Source organism: Haemaphysalis longicornis, unplaced genomic scaffold (genome assembly GCF_048455015.1).
Source record: "Haemaphysalis longicornis isolate Haplotype H1 unplaced genomic scaffold, Haemaphysalis longicornis Haplotype H1 scaffold_4, whole genome shotgun sequence".
NCBI classification, from domain to species: domain Eukaryota; kingdom Metazoa; phylum Arthropoda; class Arachnida; order Ixodida; family Ixodidae; genus Haemaphysalis; species Haemaphysalis longicornis.
The window spans coordinates 10,996,515-11,013,075 of record NW_027526361.1 but is presented as its reverse complement, the minus strand read 5'-3'; the positions used below and the strand labels follow the sequence as shown (position 1 = coordinate 11,013,075).

General features: G+C 48.3%; 1 protein-coding gene across 2 annotated transcripts; it reads right to left on the bottom strand.

Moving 5' to 3' along the window:
* Window positions 1–1,376: 1,376 nt before the first annotated feature.
* LOC144178237 (uncharacterized) lies at window positions 1,377–16,202 on the bottom strand. 2 transcript variants are annotated; one of them, XM_077705938.1, is made up of 3 exons: window positions 15,473–16,202; window positions 4,581–7,206; window positions 1,377–3,987 (listed from the first exon to the last, which is right to left on the bottom strand). In XM_077705938.1, exons 2-3 carry the CDS (start codon window positions 7,189–7,191, stop codon window positions 3,404–3,406), a joined length of 3,195 nt encoding a protein of 1,064 aa, XP_077562064.1. In that variant the 5' UTR covers window positions 7,192–7,206; window positions 15,473–16,202; the 3' UTR covers window positions 1,377–3,403. The 2 variants fall into 2 exon arrangements, with proteins under 2 accessions (XP_077562064.1, XP_077562065.1); XM_077705939.1 differs by having other exon boundaries at window positions 15,758–16,202.
* Window positions 16,203–16,561: the final 359 nt, after the last annotated feature.

The window sequence follows — 16,561 nt, the reverse complement described above, 5'->3', positions numbered from 1 at the left end:
GAGGCGCGTCATTCTTTCCCGTGCAAGACGACAGTTCGTAGTGAACGCCCCGCGCATGGATCCTCTTGAGACAGCCTTTTTGCAAGAAGGAAGCGGACCAAGGGAGAAGACACTTTCAATGTTATTCGGACTAGCAGTCGTGGCACCGTACCATTCAGGTGAACCTGTGGAGGCACCGTTACGTTTGTGACACCTTAACAATGGCGGCTAACTTCAAGCGCCACAAACTCGCTAGCACTGCAGATCACAATCGCACCCCCCATCGCGGGCAAAGAATTGGGACCACACTTGCATCTAAACTCCTGCGTTTAATGTGAGCGCTGTTTAGCGAGGGTGCTAGTGTCTGCTAGCCGAACTTAGTTCATTTCGGCGGACTTCGCTACTGTGCCGCCCGAGACATTTTACCCGTATGGATATCACACGTTAACATATTTGATGCCGAAGGCAATAACAGGACAAAATTTTCTTAAAGCAGTTTAGGAACAGCAAGGAACTTGTACACTTAGAACTAGGGAAGGGAAAGAGCGACCACGACTATCGTCCATGATATTTACTTTTAAATTTATTGGGTAACAACGATATGTAAAGGGATTTTTCAGCGTGGCGCAATTTCCCGCTGCCAGCGAGAGACAATAACTTATTATTCTTGGTAATTGGGAACCATTGTTACGTGGATTCCCAGTGGTGAGTCGCCGACGGGGATTAACAGAGCTCCTTCCCGTTCGCAAGCCCAACAGCACTCTAGTCAGACTATCTAGTGAGTTAACTGCAGCAGGAGGCGTGCGCTCCACTGGTGAATGATTAGCTATAAGCTCGCGATGCGCCGTCACAGATACGGGAGAAATTTGCATGTGCTTCACAAGACGTCACCGTGAGATGCTGTGCCCAAAGCGCGCACCGAACCCGCTCCAGCTGTGCCCAGAAGTGGTAAGGTAGACACTCCAGTACGAATTGCTACCATAACAAGCTTCAAATTTTGTATGTGCCTTACTAACTGATTTCGCATGCGGTGAGGCAATCAAAAACAACCTCGCTCCGCCTTTTCCACCGAGTATTACAAGATTTTGGCATTCATAGAGCAAGTGAGAAGAAAATAACTAAAATCAAATTTACCTTTATTAATCGACCAGATAGGGGAAGTACCCAAGGTGGAATATGTTTCTGGGAAGGAAAATCTGACATCCACCTGAAATCCATCCGTACGGCTACAAGAAAAAACTATACAGCTTTCTCAGAAAATTCGCAGTCGAAGAAAAATTCCTGGACCAAGACAAATTTTTTTCAACTGCGAAGTTTCTTAAAAAGCTGTACAGCTTTTCTTTGTAGCCGTACGGCTGCATTTCGGGTAGATGTCAAATATTTTTTGGAGCAAGAGGGGAAAAAAAAACGTTTATTGCTCCCATTGAATGGGAATAAAGCAGCTCGGAATGGCTGTCGGTCATCCATGGTGGGTGGCATTCCTAGTCCGGGATTCCATGGCCAGCTACAGCTCGAATGGCCCTGGTCACCAGGCCACGCTGGTTTTCCAGGACACCGTTTGTCAGCAGGACCTCCCACTGCTCCGGTGTCGATGCGATGACTTCTGGTTGTTCCGTGACGCCTTTACACTCCCACGCCATGTGGATCCTCCATGTGAGATGTCAGCCTGTCTACCACCATGTGTTCCATTAGTTTGCCCGCGCACGAAGTCAGAGATATCAGCCTGATGTTGGTTATCCCCAAGGGTTTGTTGGGTTTTGGAAGCATGGTGACATCTGCGTGTTTCCACATGGCCGGAAGCCTGCCGCTCTCCCAAATGAAGATTATTTTACCCAAGAGATCAACCTTGATCCTTTCGCTGGTGTTCCGTAACATATGGTTTGTTATTCTGTCTTTTCCCGGGGTGGTGTTCCTCGTGAGCTTGTCCAGTGCAGCATCAAGTTCTGCCCTGGTGAATTCCTGATAAAGTTCTGGGTTGGGGCTTACACCGTAGTCTGGGTAGGTGACGGCTGTTGACGTGTTTTCCCCCAAAAATTTCTTCTTTACTGCTTTAGATATTTTGGTGACGAGTAAATCGAATAAAACACATTTATTTTTATCAAAAATGAAAAGTGCCATAATTGGCGCAGACTTTACCTCCTTACGTGTGTGAATATCACCGCTCGCTGCTGAGGAGACGAATCCTTGGGTGCGATACGTGGAGCATGCAAGACTGCCTGCAGTCACTGTATGCGGCGGGCACAGTGAGTCCGGGCTTCGGTCGTCGCACGTATGGTTACTATGTACAAATCCTTTTTGCTACGTCCGACCCTAGAATTCACTTCTTTGTCGGGGCTCTGAAGCGCCCGTTCGTGCGCTGAGCGACGTCAGCGTCGGCTTCGTAGGTAAAGTATACGATGAGCGTGTCCACCGATACCATAATTGGACACACAGCGCTGCAGGAACAATGGTCTGTCTACGGCGGCTAAGATATGGCATCAGAGCTGTCTGCAACTTTACATAGATGCATGGCTTTCTGATTCTTCGTTCTAGCCGCAAAATAAAAAGCCTTATACAGCATGGGCTGAAATTTTGCGTTAGGGAGCATCGTGGTTATCGGTGAATTTTTTACACAAGCTTCCAAATGGTTGTCCTAACGGATACTCTATTTTTTTGCTTAACTGGCATGCTGGGCCTCGATATTCGCCATGTGTGCACATTTGGCAACTCTGATCAGTGGTTCTGAAGCAATGTCGTGGAGCCCACCTGTTGCGATTTCTGAGCGTGGTCCGTTACTATATTGCCGTGAACCATGTATGGGTTTGATTATTTATTGTTTGTTTTTACTGCCGGGCCACGCCCGGCTGTGTTATCTGCGTTCCAAACGAAGCGCGTCTTACATTCTTTACTTTTATGCCGCACGGGCTATCACATTCAGATAAGCAGACTGTTTCGCCCTAACGCCACTAGCCCATAATAATCTTCTGTGATCTACAATGATCTGGATGTGAATCGACGTTTCCAGAAACACTTGCACCAAAAGATAAAAGCCTGCAGAGCAGACGCCGCGGCATTCATTCGACGACACTCGACTGTGCTAGTCACTTTGTTGACCGCTGCTTCACCTCCCTCTGTATTCTTTTGAGTTGTTAGGGGAGCACAAGTTCGCTCCAATAAACTTGTTTCTCCTTCAAGACAACTGCGTCGTCCTTGGATTCGTGACAATATATCGTATCAAACCTAAACGAATTATTTTTGGCGACGTTAATTTATTCAAACAAACTTACCACTTAGTCCCACCATAAGATTGCCGAGTTACCGCGGGTGACGTGATTCTTCTCAAATGCTACACCTCGCTGGTGTTGATCAAGACAACAGTGTTATCAAGACAGCACTGGGCGAACTGGAACGATGAACACAATCGGGGACGTTGGTTCCACTACGTTCACCTATAAACACAGAAAGGGCTCAAGATCTTTGTGGCCAAACCAACCACAACCACAAAGAAAAGCACTGAGAAGGGCGCGGTCCTGGAGGCAGCGCCCACCGGTTTCACCGTCCTGCACTGGCGGTGGGGCAGTCTGCGAGCTTCGCCCGTAGAGTCCAGGGCGACTAGACACAACCTGTACTCCGTCGACGGCTCCAGGCCGTCTATGCTGTACTCTCGGTACCGGTACGGGATGTCTGTCTCACTTGTTAGACTACTGGTCGGCACGTCGCTCACTATTGCCCGGAAGCCGGACACATCTTCCTTGGTGGCCACGTACCAGGCGAAACGTATGGTCTTTCTGGAAGGAGAGTCCACAACCCTGAACTTGAGGTCCACCGCAGCGCCGTCGTCATCTCCCTGCTCGGCGCGTTCCTCGTCGGTAAGGCACTCGAGCACGTCGGGGGTGACGTCTATGAGTCGTCGCCGGTGCAGGTGTTGCGGGGAGTCACAGATGACACTGTTCCACTCTGTTGCCTGGCTGTTGTGGCTTAGCCACTGGCGCAGATATTTCACGCGGCAGTCACAGGTCAGGGGGTTGCCTGCAACAGTGAGAAGAACTTCATCAATTGCTTAACAAGTACTTTCTTACCGCTCTTTGGTTGCAAGGCTACCTTCACTGAGAATAAAGTAGGTTTTAGGCGATAAGTGCTAGCATTTCCGTGTACAGCGAGTGTGGGCGGCGAACCGTTAACAGGTTTATAGTAGACTGTCAGCTATACAAGCCACTGCGACATATTTATGAGGGTTACTTACGTAGTACCTACCCCCAGCAACGCGGTAAATAACACGGCAAAAATTTGCAGGTTATTCTACAGGCGTAACAGAAGGATTTAGCAAGGACTAATAAATACTGTACTTGGAAGAAGTATTTCAAGTATTTTTACATGGAAGCTTAAGTGTTCAAATGTTACCTTTAGCCTTTTCATTTACACTGCCAGCTAGCGTGCAAAAGGTAAATAAAAATCCAGACCTACGCCCTAAAACCACGGGGCTATGTAGCCTTCTAGACATATAGACATAGCCTTTACGCTTAAGTTTTCGAAATACATTCGGGTCATATGGTTTGTCCACTACAGCTAAGAAATAATATGCATCCGACATTGACGTAATAGCGAAGGAAGAGTGTTCTTACCTTCATAGTAAAGACGCAGTCCATTCTTGATTCTCGTCATGTACTCCTCGACGAACACGGTGACATTGTTGAAGCGGAGGTCCAGGTGGCGAAGGTCTTGAGACGCCAGGAAGTCCCGTAGATCCACGGAGAAGATTTTGTTGTGGCTGAAGTCCGCCCAGCTGACGTTTTGGGGCAGTATGAGAGCGCCATTGGCCACATGCCTCAGGTCATTGTGCGACATGTCCAGATGCTTCAAACTAGTCAGGTTGCTCAGAATCTTGGGGTAAACCTCGTTGATCAGATTGTGGCGCAAGTCGAGGTATTCAACTTTTCCGAGGCCATCATCAAAGCTGTTCGTGATGACTGAAATGAAGTTGTGACTGAGGTCGACGTGCCTCAGCTTATAGGGAATGTAAGGTGACCGGGGAAACGTCTTCTCCGTGACGAAGGCAACCTCGTTGTGAGAGACGTTGATGGTCGAGAGGGACAGTAGGTCATCCAGCAAACCGTGGGTTTTGTTTTCGAGTTTGTTGAGCAAGTTGTGCGAGAGATCAAGAGATTGAAGGGACACAAGACCCTTGAATGCATCCGGGGGAATAAACGATATGTTATTGTAGCTGAGGTTGAGCCGTAGCAGCTGTAGCATGCCTTCAAATGCATATTCGCTGATGTTACTGATTTGGTTATGTTGAAGACGGAGGTCGAACACGACAGGAAGGCGCCCAAACGCCTTCTTGGGAAGGGATTTAATCTTGTTGTGGTTTAAATACAAGTACTGCAGCGCACTCATGTCTTCGAGAGCTTCCCATGGTACCCGATCGATGCTGTTGTTGGCAAGCGACAGGGTTTGCAATGTGAGCAGATTTGCGAAAGATCCTTTCTCGAGCCGCGTCAAGTTGTTGCTATCCAGGTACAATCTCAACATTGAGTTCATTGACCTAAATGTTCCTGGCCCAAAATGGGAAATCTGATTGTTTTGCAAGTGAAGCTCATTTAGGGCGATGGGCAAATTGAACATCTTTTTAATCTTGTTGTCGTTTGCCCTAATGAAGCGAACGCTGACCATCGCCGAGAGGCCGCCGTGGCTAACATCACTGATGTTGTTATGGCTGATGTCCAGATCCAGAAGCGTTGGAATTGAGCCGAACGTGCTGTACCCGATTTTCTTTATTACGTTGTGACTGAGATTAATAAATCGCACGCCACCCAGTTTCTCGAAAATCGAGCCTGAAATTTCACTAATATTGTTATAACTGAAGTCAACTGTGTGGAGCTCGTATAGCTTCTTTTTTGTGAAAGCTTTTCTGTTTATCTGGTTAATTTTGTTGAACGTAACGTTGAGTACTTTGATTCCCGTGATGTTAGCAACAGGTACCGTGTTGAAATCAGTTATGTTGTTGTGGTTAAGCAGTAGAACCGTTACGTCTGACAAGTAAAACGCATCTTTCGGCATGGTGGTAATGTTGTTGTGGGAAAGGTCAAACACTGAAACGTTGGACAATTCCTGGAATGCCATGTCTCCGATGAAGCTAATGTTGTTATGGCTCAGATCAAGGTGCACCTGGTACATCTTCAAGAAAGCTGAACTAGCGATTTTTGAGATTTTATTGTAGCTCAGATCCAACTTCTCAAGCCACTGGAAATCCTTAAACTGCTCGTACCCAATGTCTTCCAACTGGTTGAAAGCTAAATCGAGTGTACGAAGGTGTTTAGAGGACACGAATGCTTGCTTGTGGACTGCCTTAATTTTGTTTCCCCGAAAATAAACATCACGGAGGAACCTAACGCCCTTGACGGTGTTGGCATCTACCTCAGAAAGTTCATTGTAAGACATATTTATCACACGAAGAATCGCGTTAGCAACGAACATGCCTCGAGGGAACGTTTTTACCCTATTATTCGATATATTAAGAAACCACATGTTCGTCAGTTGATTGAAGTCAGTCTTCTGGAAGGCCGTAAAGTTGTTGTGTGATAAGTCCAAGTACTTTATCTTTCGCGCAAACCGAAACGTGTTTCTTTCAATCTTCTCCATTCTATTGTGGTGCATCTCCAGCCTCTCCAGCCTGTTCATGCCTGTGAAAGCGGACGGGTGAACCTTGAAAATGAGGTTGTGGTCAAGCCGTAGTTCGAAAAGTATATTCAACGCCCCAAAGGCATTCGCCGGAATGACTTCGATTCGATTGTGGGCAAGGTTCAGAGAAGTGAGGTTTCTAAACTTGTTGATGAGCTCTACGGGTATTTCAGTGAGCGCGTTGTCTTCAAAGCTGAGAAGCTTCAACGACTCATTGAAGTGGTCCATGAGGTCTGTGGAGACGGAAGCGAGGGATCCATGGGCTACGGTCAGGTTAATGACGTGCAGGTCTTTAAAGACGTCGCCGAAGAGCCTCTTGAACGATGACCTGACTATGGTCAGGTTGGCCACAGGATGCTCCACGTTGCTCAAGCCACGGGACATCATGGCGAGGTTAACGTCCTCGCACAAAACGTGCAAACCAGCGTCTTCACTCCTTGCGCACTTGCAGGGGTACAGCTGCGTCTGGCCGGTAGGACACCTTATGCGGGCGTCGGCGAGTGATGCCGCCAGGGCTAAGCAAATGACCACGAAGCCTTTCATTGTGTACGCCATTGACAAGAGAAAGGCCTGAAACGAGACAAAAAGCCAACATTAGCCCGAACATGCACGTGACACGCATTGCTTACGCAATATGCGTGAATATCTATTCCCGAAATTGATTTTACTTCGAGGTGCACAAGCGTGCAAGCATGTGACCGAGCGAGCACTACGTCATCAACTGACGGTTCTTAAAATTGTTTACGAACGTGCATGGGCATTAGAGTCAGCGATAGGTTGAGTTTTTTTTTCTACAAGAACTGAGACGTATTCTGAACGTTACCTGTGATAGATCTGGCGCAATTGTGATAATTTTAACCCCAATTAAAAGGAGCTCAAATATGTGATTTCATAAATAAAACTGCGGTATTTACTCACCTTCAAGAAGCACTATTTCCCCCCTCCCCCTGCGCACACATACACACACACACGCACACATGCACGCACACGCACACATACACACTATTATCAGATGGGGACAGGACATGTTTATTCCAAGCATAGGTGGACCAAAGTAACTAACGACTTTCTAAAAGGCTTCCTCAACTGAATTTCTTATATCCTGTGATCGGCTTCTGCGCAAAAAAAAAAAAAATGTGGTAAATGTGGTAGCCCGTAAAGAGAGACAGTGCATAGGAGGAGGAGGTTAAGGAGGAATAACATTTATTTTTTAAGGGAAAGGGGAGGGGGAAAGCAGAGTGGGTGGTGGCCTCAGTCCAGGCCGCCTTAACACAGCAGACATCCAATGCATTTTAAGGCAGAGCCAGCAGTGTTGCAGGAACCACGAACTGAATGCGTAAATAGTACCCGTATTCCACTGTGCTTACACTGCATTAAACCGGGGAGGGGGGGGGGGGGTGCACTGGATTTCTGTTTATAATGGTCTTATTGAAAGCTATAAACAAGGCAAAAACAAACGCCTTGTTCATGAGCCTGTCTCCCACTTTTTTTTCTTTTTCTCTTTGTTTCTGCCTTCCTGCGACTGTTTCACACCCCTGACAAAACACATAAGCATTCCTCTTTCCAGGTGTTTTTGTTTCGCAGGTGTCTAGTCTGGCCGAGGTAGATGGCGGTGTGCGCCTGCAATGACAAACGGCGCGAAAGGAAGGAAGCTGATGGCATTCTGATGGGAGAGGTCTACCTTGTGGCGTTTGTACGCCGGCGTTGTGTTTCGCTCCCCTCGCGGCAGGGTCGCGGCGTCTCGCGGCGTCTCGCGAGGGGCACTTGCCCCTCTCCAGCCTCCGCCGAGGTCGTGCGCCTTCATGCTTCACGCTCGCCGTAGCGTGGCACGCACGACAGCGCCTCGGCGGCACAGTGCACGGTTACCTCCGCACGCCCAGCAGCCAGCCTCATTCATCACGCTAATGCCCCGGCCGAGCATGCGCAATCCGTTTCCCCTCCACCTCCTCCACGCAGCCACCGCCACCCTTCGCTTCTAATGAATAGAGCAGCCGACGACGGCAGTGGAAGAAGTAAGAAGCGGTGGCATCGCAAGACGTCGGACACCGGGGCCACCACGTCGGCGGCAGCGTTGCCACGCTCTCGCCGTTTCGATGGCCACACCGCGCGGAGACAGACATGGACTGCCATTCCCCTCGCAGACCCACGCATCACCTGGAAAGATATCTATGAGAAAAACAAAATAAGGGGCCGGTATACGGAGGTGACTTTGTACGGAGCGGAGAGGTTGATGGGTCAACACCCTGATGAAGCCGTGTTTAGTTCGTTTTGCAGCTCTTATTCTTACGCTGCTGTTTATTGGAGAGGTAGGTTTTACTTTCTGCATTACGACGAGGGTGGTTGTACCCTGAGAAACGTCGTCAGGGGTGGATGCTCCCATATAATGCGTGATTGACGTCCGCGAAATGGGCTCTTCGGGACGAGCCGAGGGGCTGTGATACGCGTGCTGCAAGGAGATTAAAGAGCGCGCGAAGCGAGTGCGCAGGCTTGATCACACAACCTGCTGTGAATAGAGTTGGAGGTCTGTAACTCCACGCTCTGGTTGTACCCGCAAGTGTCGCAATAATTTTCGAGGGAAAATTTTTTTTTCAGTGAAGCGAAGGGACACTGTTGTAAAGATGTTGTTTAATTGTTTACTAAGATGATTTGTATTAAGTTCCTTGAAACAACTTAAGAGTGTCCGCCCAAACGGAAGTAAATAAATACGAATGCCTTTGCCGTGTATAAAATTAAAGCTCTTTCCACGGTCCTCCTGCACAAATAAAAACTCTCTCTCTCCCTCTCTCTCTCTCTATTCAGGGTATACCCTTGCTGCCTTGAGCAACGCAAAAAAGAGTTCCTGGTTTACAACCCTTGACTAAAGCTTGGGATTGGGCTAGTTGGTTTGACATCTCAGGGGAAAAAAACAGCGCAGAGACGGGGACTAACGGACGAAAAGACAGTACAAGCGCTGACTAACAACTGGGGGTGCTTTATTGCGTTCTGCAATTTATACATGAGGAAAAAGTGACGTCACAACCCTAGGAAAGGAAAAGAACACGCTGAAATGATTTGCACTGTGAGCGAACAATGAGTTATTCAGAGCCTGACAAGCGCTATCTGTCGATATACGCTATTTCTTTTTGAAGAAGTGCGACTGAAGCCTGACTGACACATTTCTTTCTTCCTTTTTTCGCTATTGAGTAGGCTTCGAAAATCTCGCGTGTGCGTGATTCCGTGTAGCGCTTTAGAACAACCCTTCATTTTTGCGTGTTTGTGTGCCTGGAGTTTTTCGGTGTTCTCAGAATCGACAAATTCGAACCTGGGAAGACCATCGTGAAGTTTTGTCAGGGCGTCTGAGATTGTTTTTCTGCTTCTATCAATAAGTTCTGCCCACACCTGCTGCAAACGATTACGGGGATGTACCACCCACACGCCGTGAGTTAAATCTCAACCATGGAACATACAACTCATGCGTGGGTTCCCTCGAACAGACAAAAAATTGCAGTCTGGAAGTCAATGACTAAGCTTTCATTGACTCGGCAATGCAGCATTTTATTTGCTTCTGCAGCCGAAATTGTAGTCCGCTTGGTTGCTTTTAATATTGAAAAACTGGATGGACTGTGGTAGCGACTAATTTTATGTATGGCAAAAATTATTTTTGTAAGCAGTACCCCTTTTTCTGCGCGTTAGTATACAAAGGGCAATTAGCACCCGAACACGAACCCCGCTTTTCTGGACGCTGAAACCCAGCGCATACTGGTGAAGAGGGCCCGGACTGACAGCCAAGGCCAGGGCATAAACGTGTCTGAAATAAACGTGTTCGGACAATCGACAGTGATTTTTGTGGACTATAAACACAAAATTTCAGTTGTCCACAGAAATTGGGATGCACAAATTGGGATTTCTAGTATTGCTGCTTTTTCTAGGCCAGTTCTGCCTGACCACAGTAACAATGCGGGAAGGCTCCTAAGGTGTGGCGCTCAAAATAGCCTAACTGTTTTTCTTTTGCCCATAACTCAATGTTTACTCGTTACAGGTCTAGGCGCCAGTACGAGGTAAACGACAAAAAGACTAAAGCGACTGTTTGACCGCGGTGGAGCGCACCCATTAACGAAGCGCCTGCATTTTTCCTCATAAGTCATTGCGATTTAGAAGAGCTGACAGTTGGGCTTGTTTGTATACGATCGTGATTAAAAAAGCGCTACTTAGACATGTAGACGAATGAAGAGACACAAAACGAAGCGTCCTGTGTCTCTTCATTCTTCTTCGTGCCTAAGTAGCGCTTTTTCAATCAAGAAGGTATGGCGAACCAAACAGAGCCGGAAGGGGATACACGTTATCTATTGCGAATACATTCTTGGTAACAAATGCAGTGTTGTACGTGATTCGCAGCGAAATCCATCAAGGATTTCATCAAATCAGCGCACCAATTGCTGAAGTCCGTGATGCCTCTTGCGTCTCGTCAGGGTGACCTATCCATCTTTCCTGACCCTCAAAACATTTTTAAGAATGATTTTGCGGAAACAGATCACCCCAGATATTGAAAAATTCCTCGGTCACTTATGTCTTCTTAGTGTTTGAAAGCGAAAGCCTAGCTCTTATCAAATATTTCTTAATTGCTACATTGTGTTTGCGTCTCCTTCTTCGCTTCCGTTTCATCGTCTTTTGACGATAAATACTCCGACGGTAAGACTGGCCGCAATTCTCACGGCAGCTTCGCCACAGACAGAGCTCTACCGCACGCGCAACTGTTCTATGCACGCACCGTCACGTTTGCCTGTCACTGCACGCACCAGACAAATTACTGTTCCATTCTCGTAGGTTGCCGGGTTAGCGCGACGGGAAGGCGCTTGGTCCTGCTCCGGCGACACGAGTTCGAAACCCACCCAAGCCTAATGTGTTTGGTTATGTATTTTCTGTTTACAGCGGCGTACATTTTGGTACCATTCCTGTTGACGGACTTGACGATGGTCACTTTTCGAGATCGATGATGCGTCAAAAGGATATCGCCCTAATATTTGTTGGAGGTGCACGCACGCTTACGCCTTTCCCGCCTTCCAGACCGCTGCGGCAATCCGTGTAACCCCGCAGCGGTTTTCTTGCCATTATTGTTCCTCGAAAGGCAAAAATGAGCAGCGGTTTGAGGGAGACATTTCAGCGAGCGCAAGTGCGTACCCGAGCGGTAATAGCAGTGTCGTAGCTGGTGCTGTGGTGACATCTTTAGGTTTTAGGCCTATGTCCCATGCAGGATGAAGGACAAGTACGCCAGGAAGTTTTCATGTAAGGTCCCATTCCAAGGTGACTTTCTGACACCAGAGTCAAAGACAGCCATTACAAACGCCACCTGTCCTTGCCATGGAGGACGATATTTAGCTTGACGAATACGGCCCCGCCGCCATAAGGGGAATTTTGCAGTTGGGAAGAATCAGTTCAGCTTGACTGAGTATAGAAAGCGACACAGTGACTCACGGGTCGTGTATCACTTTATATGGCTCATTAAAGTTTCATACTACTACTACGCATCTTTCATTGTGTCTCGTAATTTAAGCCGTATGTCTCCCTCCCGGTGTGGTCTAACTGGTTCTACCTAACGCGCCTGCTTTCACAGAAATCGCCGCAGGTGGGCTGAAACACAATGCTCCAGAACGACCAATAACACTCTAAGAAAAAATTGGCTCCAATCCACGCTGCGAATGTGGTTGGAAAGGAAATCTTTAAACGACATCCACAACAATTAATTGCCCATGCGACGTCACTTGAATTCACACACGTGGCTTAAAAAGAGTGAGACCAGATAGTCTGCCTGCCGTTACCTGGGATTCACGGGGCGGCGTCCCGAACGCAGCAGCAGCGTCGGTCACGGCCGGGCTAGAGCGGCGGACGCCGCCGCTCTAACCCGGCCATGAGTCGGGGGAGAGAAAACGGAGAGGAGCGTCCTTCGAAGGGTGAGACAGCGGAATCTAGCCATCCTGATGTGCTAGCTTGGGGCTACCCCACCACGCGACACAAGCGCAGACATGGAAGCAATTCGGCATGTGAGCTCAGTGATTCCCATTTATACCGATTTAAACTAGTTAGTTGGCGAACGATGGGTATATTCGCCGCGCCATCTCTAGTCTGGAGCACTGTGGGTCATCTCACCTGCGGCGATTTATTAGTGTACCATAAGGGGCGTGGTAGTAATCATTATGGATACGGACGCATGTGTTCACGGTATCATTACTGTTGTTTCAGCGCTATCATTCTGAGTCATACAGAAATTGACCCCCGTAAGAAAGACGTTGCTTGCCATTCCTTGTAAAAAAAACAAAATAACGATTAAACATTATCGAAAGGTCGAGTGTGCAAACAGCAAAAGATAACGAATACAATTTAAAATAAAAAATCGGGTTCCCTTCTTCAACATAATAAAGAGAAAAACCACGATATACTGCCATAAAATATCATTGCAGGGAAAGTAGACCAGCGCATAAGCGAATGATACCGTTCCTTTCGGAAAGACGTCTCCCTTCCCATAGCCTATCCCCCCCCACCCCCCCAATTTTCGAAAAATATTTCTGGCTACTGCTCTGGTAGACATACAGTGTACGATGTGTGCAAGTGCGTGCGCGAGCACATGTGACTATGCTTGTCATACCCTTAGAACAGTGAAGTAAGCGTGTTGAGCAATATTCAGCGTGCTCCCTATGATCCGTACACACACTTCAGGGCGCAAGCAGCTGGAGACGAGTCAAGCGATTTTAATCACAACCTGTTCCTTTTTCTCTCCGCAAGTGGATACACCGCGAAAAGCAGCCTTGTGGTGTCCACACGCGAAGGTCATCCACTCGCACAGCGGGCGAGAGAGAGGCGCCCAGGAATCCCGCCAGGCCTTGTGGCTGCGCGATGCCGAGAGGGAAAGCCATTCGGAGGGGACCTGTTTTGCCAGCAGAGCCAGCTGCGCCTGAAGTTTGACTGACGAGCGTGACGGAAGCCTCGGTGTAAACGCCGAAACGTGATAGCCCCGCGAATGGGGGAGAACGACGATGGGAAGATTTAAATGGAAAGTACTTCCGGCTCCAAGAACGCGACGCGGTGCAAGCAAATGTGCGGGAAGTGCGTGGCGACTCGCTGTAAGCCAAAGGCGTCGTAACGCCGTGTAAGCCGACTGCTTAGCTTAGTGGAAACGAAATAGGGTGACTTCCACGTCGCCCGCATTTCTGGCGATCGCACCTTTTGGCTGCTCTTCTGCGGAGCCACCGGTCGATCGATTCTGCTTAAAGTACTGCTGGGCAAATGAAACAAATATTCTGAAGAAGCAGACCCGCGGAGAATTCTGCCTCCCGAGGTTTTAGCGAGCTCGCGCAGCAAAAGCCGCGAGGCTAATAGAAAGGAGAGCGGCGGTTTTATTTTTTGCCCAGCGGACCGTATTACTCGAAGCTGGTACACCTCACTTCTCTGGAAATCCGGCTTGGGGAAGCGCTAGCTTCAGCCGAACGTATTCGTTTTTTTCGAATGCCCTTCGGGGAAATGTGATTCGCTTCCGAGAAGTCCTGTCAAAATGGCGCCGCTTTTGCGCCTCAGGTATAGTTTCGCGAGAAAAACGAGAATAACGGTATCTTCCCGTTCCCGTCACATCTGCTTGCTCTGTTATGATCTGTTCTTCAACATTCCAGGTATGCTTGTTAGCTTCGGGGTATTGTGGAGCCACGTGTAACTGAACACGACGTCCGCGGCTGTCGGCTAAGCGGTTCCACGAAAATATTCTTTTCTGTTGTCGCGATATTGTATTCCCTACACAGGGTTTAATAGCACCTCGGGAAATGCTGAGGAAATTGGTGGGGTAACATTATTGCAGTCTTCCTATGAAGACGGTTCATAGCGAAAGAGTCGCGCCGAGCAGTTACTTCCTACATGCTTGCGAGGAATGAGTTTATGTGTGGTGTGTAGAGCCGTGCCAAGAACGAGGTTAGCTTTCTTGAAAACACTTTTTTCGGTTAGTTTCTTGAACGACTTTGTTTCAAAGTGGAAGCTTTGTAGCCGCAAATTGTCCTGAACAAACTTGCCGAGTAATATGCGCGCCTGCTTTCCGGAATACCATATTGGCGGAATTTTCTTACGGTTGCCCAGGATTCTCAACGGTCGACACAGGCAAGCGCGACGGTCAACGCAGTGGCCCACCCGTGCAAGGCAATGCATTGGGAAAAGAAACGGGTGTCTTCAGGGTGTCGGCAAGCTTCGAATATATATTGCCGAGGGCGGCACTTCTTGAATTACCGCATAAAGTATATTCGTCCAGTAATTGTGTACGGCTTTTTTAAAGCAGATTTATTTGTGGGAAATGTGCTGACGCGATTAACCACTTCTCTGGGATGCTGCAGAATGATGTTTTGTTTTTGTTATTGCTGGTGTTTATTATCAATTAGCTTGAAGCACGGCGTTAAAATACAAATGAATGGCTGAAAGGGGTAAATAATGTTCCCGGTGAAAAGAAGGTTTGCCTATTACCTTATCAATTCAGGCCCACGTAAATGCGCTTAATTCCGCAACAAAAATAAAAAAAATCCCCACGACGTCGAAATACGATGGACCTGTCAGGTAAATTCCCAAACTTGTTGATGGGAATAAATGTCGATATGCACCCGACGAATTTTAAAACACAATAAAACATCCCAAACAAAAAAAAATGATTCCTAATACCAGATGCGGGATGTTTCGGTTGGTTCGAAAAAAGAAAAAAAGTCTATTTGTTCGAATTTAGCGGGGAATAAAAGTTGCCACATGTTAGATAGATTTCAGGGCTACATGCTGATTAGAAAGCTGCACTGTGGCTTTCACAACGTAATATGAGACGCTGCAGGGTGACGTTGCTTACTTGATAGTTTTGCTGTCTCCGTGCCCCGCGATTATTCTCTACGGACGCGTGCTGCTGTTGTAAGACGATTGGAGGCACATAAAGCGGTTCTCGCACTGCTCATCCAGCCGGTGAAGTGCTGTTGCGGTTTGGCAGGTATCCAGTAATCACTTCACGGCAATTTCCAGGCACGAGGTGAGGAGATCGTCACCTCTCGCAAGCGTACAGGTTTGTACCGTGACGTATCCTCCAAAACACGTTATATCACCGATTTTTACGTCGCACACAGAGTATTCAACAGCTTACTTCGGGATTTTCGCATCGTCGAAGCCGTCCGGAAAGCACTGGACGCACACACAGTCTGGCTGCGTCGAGTTACGGGAGCTTTGCCGAATGCAACCTGCAGTCGAACACAAACAGGCTTTCCTTCGCTGTCGTCGTCCCGCATTCCTCCTCCCCGAGAGGGGGCGACGTGGCGCGACAGTCCACCAGGCTTTCACGACGGGCTACCTGAGGATTGTATGGTCGCGGGGCTCGTCACGACTCGTCCCACGCCACGGAGGAGTCGGCCGGACCCCGGATGCCCGATTCGTCGTGGTCCTTGGGTGCCCCTCCGTCGTCTCTGCGCGCGTGAGCCGGCAGATGAGTGGATTCGCGGACCCGACGAGGCATCCTGGCGCTATTTGTCCCGTCTGGCTGATTCGGCTTTGGCGTCCGCGAACGCTGGTCGTGGGAGCCAGGCGGAAACTGCGCGGGCTGACCCAGAAAAGGGAGAGGCGTTCTCCGCTCCCCCGTATTTGGGTCACGTCGCCGTAAGACAGGTTTGCCGCCGCCGCAACGCTGCTCTCTCTTTCATCGCTTCCCCTCCTCCTCGGTCGCTGTGTGCTGTAAGAACGAGAGCCAGTTGCCGTTATGCAAAGATACGAGAACCTTCTCTGTTTCTTTGGTAGCGCTCTTGTTGCGTGGTAGTCGACGAAAACATGGCGGTAAATTCAAAAGTTACAGGGAACTTCGTTTATAAACAAAACATACACCGAAATTCGAAAATTGTGTGCTAATGCGTTAACATTCGGACATCGCTTCTTTTATGAATTGTATTTTACTTCGACA

What these genes read in the sequence shown, in the direction of transcription:
- LOC144178237 (XM_077705938.1), bottom strand. Translation starts at nt 7,191, where the DNA reads ATGGCGTACACAATGAAAGGCTTCGTGGTCATTTGCTTAGCCCTGGCG. An exon ending in ACTGCGTCTTTACTATGAAG is followed by an intron (nt 3,988 to 4,580) that starts GTAAGAACACTC and finishes TCACTGTTGCAG; the next exon opens with GCAACCCCCTGACCTGTGAC.